The following is a 10437-nucleotide window of genomic DNA, read 5'->3' on the forward strand; positions in this document are numbered from 1 at the left end:
ACACACACACACACACACGGCAGTGCACAGGTTAAAGACACTGTATTTATCCTGTGATGTGATAGGTTGAGGGGGCGGGACTTCCGACAGCGCAGGTTGGACATAAAGTGACAGACTTCACCTCCTTAAAATTGGAAGAAAAACCGAAGGACGACGCGATACAAGTTTTAAAACAGTAAGAAACCAACATGAGACAAAGAGGTGTTTAATAGTTTGTCGATAAACTGAGGTAGAGTCACGTTTACGGACATTTTTAGCCACACAGCGCGATAATGTTGTACCGCTGAAAGCAGCTAGCCGGCCAGCAGAGTCCTGCCTGTAGTTTGGGAAATGTGATGCTGCGTTAAGGGCAGGCTCGTAAATGGGTACATCGGAGAATTTAACACACAATAAATGAAAATATGAGGTTACATATTTGTTTACATCATTGGGACACATTACTAGTTATAACCCTAACTATTTTATTCAGTCACAGACTAATTGTTCCGGAGCTTGGTTTCATCACCACTTTGTAAACACGAGCCCATCATTTACTTTCACATTTCAACTTTTAAGAGGAACAGACAACATTTTACTGGCTTTCTATAACAAAGCTATTAATACTAGGCGGGGGGCTCCGTGTTTTAGTGTAATGACCCACAGCTGAGCCAGCGGAAATAAAAACAATCCCCACAGTGAAGTAGTTGTGTACTGAGTTATGACTTCACATGGAAAAACCAAACCTGTGCGTTCACCTGATTCGCCCTGGCTTTGATTGCATAACCTGACACAGGAAAAAGCATAATAAATGACATTCAGTCCACCAGTCCAAGGCTTTATCGATCAGTTGATTTCTAGAAATATATGACTATATTGTATTTTAATAATAGATTCATCGTTGAAGTCATTTATTAAGCCAGTCATTTCTTTAGCTCCTGTGTTTGAAGTTACAGATTTACTGTTTTTATTTGACTCTTTCATCATTTCATCTTTCTTTCTATTGGATTCTCTAGTTAACTGAAAATTCAGGTTTTGAAGCGCTGGACTGACATTTAATAGACTAAATGATTCATTGAGATAATAATTAGCAGATGAACCATTAATAGTGCTTGCACCATATCCCAATGAGGCACTGAGTTCAGTATTAGGTATTAATCAGAATTAAGTTAGCAGTATTTCAGGTAGAGAAATAACAGAAACTCATCACTGCGTCTGGGTGTCGTTCACACACGGCATTAACAGAAGAGCCAGTCTATACTTGAGTCAGTCACAGTTCACATCGGGTGGAAGACACCCAAAGGGACACACCTGACCATCACAGGACTAACACAAATAGGGGACTCACGTTCATGCCTGTTGGCAGTGTACAGTCACTGTCCAGGCCTTTGCTTGTCTTTGGAATGTGGGATTAAACGTAAATGGAAAAACACAAACACGCCAACTCCTCACGGGAAGGGTTTGGCCTAAGGTTCAAAGCCAGGTCCTTCTTGTTGGCAGGCAACAGTTGTAATCATGTTGTGGTCAAAGATGTTTGCAGTGTTTTTTAAGGAGGCCCTGTGCTGTTGCTGCAGTATCTGTTATCTGTAGGCTTTTATGGCCATTGACTAATCAAACATTGGAGTCATTTGTTTGACTTGTCTTAAACAATCATCAAGCACAGATTATATGCATAAATAAATAGAATAAAAATAGCCCTTTATCTTAAGATAAGTATGTAATGTTAGTAGTTTTTTATGTTTTCTAAAGCAGTAATAAATCTTATTATGTTTCCCTGTGTGCTAGATTGTAATGATTTTCAGACATGGACGACATAAACCTTCATTATCGCTTTCTAAACTGGAGGAGGCGCATTCGAGAAATTCGTGAAGTGCGAGCAGTGCGATATCGGGAGCGGCTCAAAAGGATGCTGAGAGATGGAGACATACTCAGGTAACAGTGATGAGCAGTGCCACCAGTCTGAACTGGAGACGCAGACTTGTTGTGTGGTTTTGTCCCTCATTATATGACAGAGCGCTTCCTTCGCCTGCTGAATAGGCACTCCACTTTGGCAGAGGCGGTGATTATTGTAATATTTTGTCTTTCTTTTTTGGATCTTTGTAGGTATCATGGGAATTCAGATGAAGTTGGTTGTTTTGTTGCGGCCAGACCGTTGTCGAGAAGAAATCGCTATTATGAAGTAAGAGTGGATAATGTCCTTTCAGTCTATGATTATTAATACGACACTGGAGAATTACACAGAAAATCACGTGTATATATATATATAGTTATATAGTGGCTTGATTCATGATTCATGATAACAATAATTGTGTATTTTGTGTCCTTATGAGTATAGTGTTATATTCACTGATGAACCCAAATGACCTGAGCTGGGTGGTTTTATATACCAGGTGGAACCTGCGTTATTGCTGATTAACTGCCAGTGTAATTGTCAGTTCATGAGTCCAACAAGTCTGTCATTCTCACCAGTTATATTATATTATATTCTGTATTTGACTGCACAGCTGTCTTATTTTGACAGTCCAGGCCACTTTTGATGGCTCTCAATTCTTGTATGTCCTTTATCAAACATACATTTTTACTTCAAAAGAATGTGATGTGATAAAACAGCCCAATGGCTCAGAATTGCTTTTAAGTCACTTTGTTCCAATTTAATATAAAAGTGAAAAGTTCTGGGAATTAATCAAGAGCAGATAAGCTGTGCATACATAAGTCTATACTACTATATTACTATGTAAATGTAGCCACACTACATGCTAATTTTAACAGGGGTTAATGTCTGTAGTCTATAATGCAGAGCTGTAAGTAACTAAAACCATTTTCAACCACAAGGCATCATTGTTAATATTTCAGCTTATAAGTGAATAAATATAATATTTTTATTTGATAAAAAACAGTCTAAAGTATATTTGAAACTGTCAGCAGTTAATAGTGATAGTAGTGATAAAGTACATTCATAGATTGTGATGATAGTGTTAACTTTGTAGCACTAGTATTTATTATGGATTTAAGACAATGTCCTTGTTCTGTTGATGAGAGGAGACATGGCAGGCCATTGTGTCTGACTGCTCGCCTTCATCTGTTGTTGAGCCATAAAAGAAATCTTGACATTTCCTGGGAACAGCACTTATCTGAGATCTTTCAGCTTGGAAATAGATTTGTTGAATGACTTGGCAGCTAGTTTTACATTGTGTAATGGGACTGGACGTAAAGTCATTGCTGATGTGCCAGAATGATTTAGACCAAAGTCAGAAGTGCTGTCAGCACAAGTAATAGAAATAATACTTTTTATTTTTAATTTTTTTATATTTAAACAGATTAACTTCAGTTTGCACCTTTTCAGCTTTGATGTCGGGGTTGAGTTAAGAAGTTAGGGTTAAGAAAATAGGTCCCAATGTCTTTTGATTGTATCACTTCTTTTGTCAAGCCTTGTGGTTAAGAGGACACACCAATATATTTTTGTATCAAATGAGAAATAGGAAGAGGTTTAGTCCAGAAACTCAGTAAATGTCAGGGTCACACACATTCACGCTGTTAACACTGATCTCATACAGGGACTTTCTTATCTCCACTGGTTTCACATAGCCAAATAAATCGCAAGTCATTACATATCATGGTTTGTTTATTTCACTGCTCTTGGTTATTTAGGCACCATATTGCAAAAACATCTGAAGACAGTGACTGTTTCTCAGATGTTTCTCATGTTCAAACTTGTCTAACAAACACATCCTGTCCCGGTCTGACGTGTAAGTGAAACAGTAACTAACCCTCTCAACCTTTATACTTACGTGTGTTTCATTATTGTGACTCACTTTGTGGGAGTCACGTAGGAGGAGGGAGGAAGCCATTTGCGTACATGGGCATACAGTATGAGTTAATAAATAATAGTAAAGTGGATGCTGATTGTGGATCTTCGGGTTCATCTGCATGTTTTACACTGACACAGAAAATAAGGACGTATTACTTCTCACTCTCTGGAGACCGGCGTTGAGGTCATGGGAAAGAACTTAAAAGTTTCCTCTTCTACTTGCCCTGGATTTGCCAGCAGTGCTCCGATTGCAGTGTGTCCATGTAGGGCTCCCTAGGGATGATGTCATACGCTCAGTATTCAGTTATGATAACATTTGTGAAGGCCAGCTCTTTACTTATGGGTTTTTACTTTGAACCAACATGCAACGTTGAACAAAGAGATACTATGTAGTTTCAGGTTGGTTTGGAAAGTGAAAAGAGAAGCAGTGTCAACCCAAAAGCAAAATCTAACATCAAGTAAAAATCTGTTGCTTTTCTGGAAAAGCAACCTGCAGCGCTCAAGTGGGCTTCTTCAAGTTTTATGTAACTTTGTGTGATTTTCCCACCATAAAGTCTGTAAAGCTTTAACTAGGAGGTAGACTGCGGTTCACCACTTTGAAATATTTCAACAACTATTAGATGGATTGCCATGAAATTTCGTGCAGACATTCACAGTCTGCAGAGAATGAATCCCTCTGATTTGGTGATCCTCTGACAGCACCAGCATCAAAAGTTTTCCAATCATTTTTGTCCAATACTGATTCTGATTATGACTAAATTCCTGCAAAACTAAAGACATTCCCATCAGCTTTACTGTGCTAATTAGTAAATATTAGCACGCTAACATGCTAAACTGCTGATGGTAAACAAACCTGCTATTTCTCAGTATGGTAGCGTTGTCTTTGTGAATGTGTTGCCTGGCTAGCATTAGCATTTGGCTCAAAGCATCACTGTCTAATTACAGCTTCACAGAGCAGCTAGTAGGGCTGTAGACTCTTTGTGGTCTTTTTTTTAAATTGAAATATAAAGTAGTCTTGGCTTTAAAAACATGGTTACTTTGCTTGCTTAAAACCAATTTCTTGGTGAACATAACACATTATTTAATTTATCTCAGTGGCTGAATCACCCTTGACAACAACCACCAAAATAAGATAAAAGCAAAAGCAATTCTGATAAAATCCACCTCCTCTTTCTCTGTCTCAACATCGTTTGTTCTGCTAATGCTGTCTCTGTATAAAAGCCTCCCACACATGATGTAATGAGTAGTTCATGAGTTGTGGCGCTGGATGGTAAAGTCTTTTAAATTCAAGGTCTGTGTCCTGAGATGTATCAGAGGAAAAAAAAAGTATTATTAATCAGAAACTTAAATATCGAAAGCTACTGGCTTTGTTTTGATGCTTACGCCTCTGAATATTAATGACAGTCTTCCAATTGAAATGACCACAGTTTAAGACATTCTTCATTGTGTCTCAGCGATAATTGAACCTGTGCTCTTTGCAGGTGACCATCATCGATACAGGAGTGAGGGGAATGATTGCTGTTGGTTTGGTTCCTCAGTCCTATAAGCTGGACCATCAGCCGGGCTGGCTCCCACAGTCTGTGGCTTTTCATGCTGATGATGGCAAGTATGTAACATTGATCATTTTCTTTACATATACTATAAATCGAACATGTTTTAATAATACATCATATATAATCGCAGCAAAGAGAGCTCCCTTCTGAATGCGCTTAATGTCTGTTACTTGAGATTAATTTGGGGACGTCCTGACTGAGAAAATTTGCATGTTTCATGTTTCATGTTGCTACTTATAGCAACAGCTTTGTCAGTCAGTGAGTAATATTTCTTTTTGGGGAACTGGAGGAAGGTTAGAGAAGCTACACATTTATGTCGCACTGTTCCTTGAGAGTAAAACAAACACCAGGATTTATTTTACACGTTTTACCTAGCCAAAGTACAATGTTTCCCTTAAAAAAGTTAAACCAACAGAACACAAGCTCTGCTGGCTCCATCACAGCGAGGTTTTAAAAGTGTAACGCCTTTATTAGAGCTTGGACCGTAGAGAGATGATGAAATGATATGAGTAGAGAGATGATGAAATGATGGGATAGAGAGATCAGGCCTGAAAAAAGTGGATTTGAGGATATATTCTAGATCACAGAGTAATATAAAAATCCAGGTGAAAATACAGTATGTTGTGTAAATATTTACAATATAATTTATTATTTACTTAGAGGGAAATAACACAAATGAGCTTCTGATTAGGAACCATTTTCTGTTACTGGTGTCTTTTTGAGTCTCTCTCTATCAGCAAAATTTAAAACTGATGAGCTTTGATGATCAGCCATTGAATCTCTCGTACTTGTCTTTCCACAGGCTGTATAATGGCAACACTGTAGGACAGCAGTTTGGTCCAAAATGCTGCAGAGGTGATAGAATCGGCTGTGGAATATCCCTGGACTCAGATGATGGACAGTTAACGGTGTTTTTTACCAAGAATGGCAAGGAAGTAAGTGCCCCATTACCATCATATTACATGACCTTTGACAGAATGTATTCAAGCAGCACAATTTTACAAGTGAATTTATTCATAGTTCCCAGCTACTTTTACTTTTTACTAAACAATTCTGTGTGTGAATGTGTGCTCAGGTCGGCAGTGTTGAAATCCCAGCATCTCCTGATGCTCTCTACCCTGCTGTGGGAATGCACTCTCTGGGGGAAGAAGTGCTTCTGGACCTGAACGCTGAATGGGGGATGGAGGAGGATGATGGACAGATGATCGTGGATAGTCATGAAGAGGACTGGAGCCGTCTCCATGACGTCAAGGTGACTGGCACGGTAAGTGCTGTTGCAAAATGAAGTTAAAAGAAAACAAAATACTGTTAAATTTTTACTGATTCTACTTTGAGAAGGCCAGGCAGTTAAAGTTAACATCAAAAAGTGACAGGTTGTCTCCCCGGTAAATGTTAATACTGTGTAATGATTCAGCAGGAGGATAAGGCAGAGTGCGTACACCAGATTATTGGTCTGGAATACATCAGAAAGCTTTAATTAAAGTTGGCTACTAACTGATGTTTGAAGCTCGACTCCTTATCCACATTTCAAAGGTTGTTTGTCCTTCATCACTCATATTCTAAGTACTGATCATACTGTAAAAAATAAATATATACATACTTACTATCCCAAACTCTTTAAGAGGTTTATTCATCAAAGTCAAAGTTGTTTACAAGTCTTGAGTACTTCTGAATATGTGAAAAAAAGTTGTATAAAGCCGTTGGTGGCTCCATGGGGACCTGTGTGAGTTTGAAAATGAAAATAATCTGGTGGCATAGAGTTTGAAAGAAGTGAGTTTACCTCTAGTATAAGTAGTAGCCCACTCCTCATCTCTGCTGGAGGCTCAAGGCTACATTAGCCGCTACTAGCATAACACACTTAAATCTCCAACCTAACTGTTGGCGGTTAGAGTTGCATTGTGGGTAATGTACGGGCCAGGTTTTGACAAGGAAGAAGAATGCATAGGATAATCTATGCTATATATTTTTAGCTTTTTCTTTGAGCTGTCTATTGTGAATCTGACAGTGTTACAGGAGTGCAATGTGAAATCAGTGGAGAACTCTTCTAACAAAGAGTGTGCGAAGAACCCTAACCCATCCCTAACCCGAGCCTTGTATATTCTGGCCAACAAGACCTGACACATACAGACACTTACCAAGTCTAACTCCACCTTCACAGTTGGCTGTATTCAAACTGTTGAACTGATTAAATGCAACAGGAATTTATGGAAAAGTAAAATAAGTAATCTGCACTCACTGACCCAAAATGGAATTAGTGGATCTGTGTCAAATCCAAAATAACAAAAAATCCCTTTTTAAGGCAAAGTGCAAACTTTTCGATTCTTAGTCCTAGATAAAATCTCAGAGTAAATATTAGCTTTTGCTAAATACCCAGTAAGAAGAGATAACATGAAATAAACAAAATTTTCTCTAAAGTGCTCCTTGACCTCCTCTCCTACTGGTAGAGTCTCCACCCGTCTCTGTGACGGCAGGGCTGCTGTGTTTGTGTCTGACTCAGCCGATGATACGCACAAAACCGGAATTGAAAACAGTGGGAGGGGATCACAGCTGAATAGCCCTGAAGCAGGTCGGGAGCGAGTAACCTTTATGCCACCCGCACATTCAATCATCCTTTATTTCTACAAAATTTGGCCCTGTATGAATACATCAATGACACGAGAGCTGTCAGGACAGAAAAACATGTCTGTAAAAAAATCAAGAGGGGTGCTTTTGTGGGATTTGTCATTGTTATATTGAAGTCTTTTCACAACTTCCAACTATTCTGCATCCAGGTGTCTGGATTTCTTTCTCATATTTGCGCCTCATTTGCAATATCTCTCAATTTGTCCAAAATGCTATGTCCTATCATTAAAAGGCAATAAAAGGCCCCAAAAAAATATAATATACTTTAAAAATGTTGACATATGCAGGTGTGTTAAACACTGTTTATTAAGATACACAACATCCAATATTGCCTATAAATCAACTGAAACTGGCACAACTGTTTAGAGATTAGTGAGTGATTTACTATCAGCTTTCATCCAAAAGGAGGACAGCCGCAGTTACAACACTGGAGCGGCTGTTTACTTCTTGAGGTTGTGCTTACATAATGAAAAAAAAGGAAGAGAAGGAGGTTATTAGGAAAACACCAGGAATGAATCAGTCTGTAAATGCTGATAAATGAGACTTCAAATGTATTTTATTTATTTAAATGGGTGCGTGTACAACGTAAGATTAGCCGGAAAACCAGCATCATGTTGTTATTGGTGCCGAAGTTACAGTGTTTTGAGTTTAATGAGATCACACATTTCAAACACTTGTTAAATCTCATCCAACCCGCTGTTTGTTGATGAAAGAAGAGTTAATTTAACCGGGTAAATTGGCAACCTTGTGAGTAATGAGATGTTGGGCCTAGACACTTGTGGAGTATGGAAGTCTTTTGTTTTCATTGAGGTAGTTATGTTCTGATGGTTGTACGTGGTTTTGACATTTATGAAGGTCACTCTGGAAAAGAGTTCAGCTTTGGCGGTGTTGATTTCCACTGCTGGATGTAGTAAACAGTTATGTTATCTCTGTTGCCGTAGCTTTGCTTTTTAGTACCCAAACAGTACAGTGCAGGAATGACGAATCCAAAACCTGTCCTATTTTTCCAGGAAAGAAAGAGTTTTTTTTTTTCATCTCATCATCTAACATCCCTAATAGAATAATGTGTGAATAAAACATGTCCTCTACTCCTTTTCAACTCATGTCTCTACCAACCTGAGAATGGAGCAGCAGTCAGGCCAGTGCAAAATCAGACATACTCTCAGTAGCAGGTGAACAACCTGTTTGATTAGATAGGTAGTGTTAATGACACTAATGAGTGTGGGATTTAGATGTAAAAACATGTTTTTTAATGAATTTGCATGCAGAGGGTGATTGTTATCACTCCAAACACTGTTGTTTCAGAAAACAAACAAACAATGAAAGTAGTGCATTCTGCATTATGGCTTAAAGCCAGCATGTGTAGCCTCTGTGTCCACAAGTGACAATAAAAGGGATACTGTTATATTCTAAAATGATATGAAACAGTAACACAAGTAGTAAAGGCTCATTATGTCAGCTAACTTACTCAGTAATGTCAGCCACAATAGACCAGATAAGGCTGTAGAAGTGAAATCCCCTGAATTGAGCAGGGGTGTGGTTTTTTTTGGCCACTTGAAGGCAGCAGAACAAGCTGAACATTGAAATATTATCACCTTGAAAAGCTGTGGCAACACCTTTTAGCAGCAGCCACACCACAAATGTCAATCCAATAGTGAGTCTTCTTTTGGCTCTGTTGGTCTCGAACTACTGAGAGAAATATCTGTCTCTTTAATGCTTGATGCTCACCAGCTAGCTAGTTAACTACCTTTGTCTGTCTTCTGTTTGGTGCTTGGCATGTAGCGCACAGTCGGTTTATCATATCAGTTGTTTGGCTGAAAACAGATGCCTGAAAGGAGTTTGCAGACTAGAAAATAGAAACAATGTGCTAAAAGGCACATATTGATTGATCGATTGGTAATATAAAATATTGATAGGTGCAGCTTTAAATATATCTTAAATGAAGTGTTTAATCATTAAAGTAACTGAGGATCATAATTAACATTTCAGTTTGTTTAATCCCTTAAATTGACTTACTCCAAGCATATTTAAGTATTAAAACCAATGTACATAAAGTAATATTGTAAAAATGACTGTATAGGGTACAGCATGATACTGTTGCTCTTACTCATACTCAGATGCTGACAAATAATTAGAGACATGAATCCAGTCTCGGTGTTCAGTCGTAACCTGCATGTGTCTGCGTCATGTCCACAGCTGCTGGAGTACGTGGGTAAAGGGAAGAGCATCGTGGACGTGGGCTTGGCTCAGGCCCGTCGGCCTCTCAACACACGCTTCCACTACTATGAACTGGAGATCACAGATGCTGGAGAGAAATGTTACATCGCCCTGGGGCTGGCACGCAGGGTAAGAGGCTCCCCGTTTTAGTCATTGCCATAATGATCACACGTCAAAGTCACTGACACGCCGTTTTACTTACTGTACACACTCTGTGGTTATCTGTCGGTAAAGAAAACTTCTCCCCCCCCCCCCCCCCCC

At 38.9% G+C, this 10437-nt stretch overlaps 1 protein-coding gene across 2 annotated transcripts in view; it reads left to right on the forward strand.

Moving 5' to 3' along the window:
• The first annotated feature begins 59 nt into the window (after window positions 1-59).
• The window catches only part of LOC118328042 (SPRY domain-containing protein 3-like), a 13938-nt gene continuing 3560 nt past the window's right edge, over window positions 60-10437 (forward strand). The window contains exons 1-7 of one of the 2 annotated variants that reach the window (XM_035661643.1): window positions 60-175; window positions 1762-1908; window positions 2080-2155; window positions 5266-5390; window positions 6140-6272; window positions 6413-6601; window positions 10156-10305. In XM_035661643.1, coding sequence (XP_035517536.1) covers window positions 1781-1908; window positions 2080-2155; window positions 5266-5390; window positions 6140-6272; window positions 6413-6601; window positions 10156-10305 — 801 coding nt within the window. In that variant the 5' untranslated portion in view covers window positions 60-175; window positions 1762-1780. The remainder of the gene's footprint in view (window positions 176-1761; window positions 1909-2079; window positions 2156-5265; window positions 5391-6139; window positions 6273-6412; window positions 6602-10155; window positions 10306-10437) is intronic. The other variant, XM_035661644.1, reaches the window with a different exon arrangement.

This window comes from Morone saxatilis, unplaced genomic scaffold, assembly GCF_004916995.1.
Source record: "Morone saxatilis isolate NCDOM2014 unplaced genomic scaffold, NCSU_SB_2.0 Contig18, whole genome shotgun sequence".
Taxonomy (NCBI): Eukaryota; Metazoa; Chordata; class Actinopteri; family Moronidae; genus Morone; species Morone saxatilis.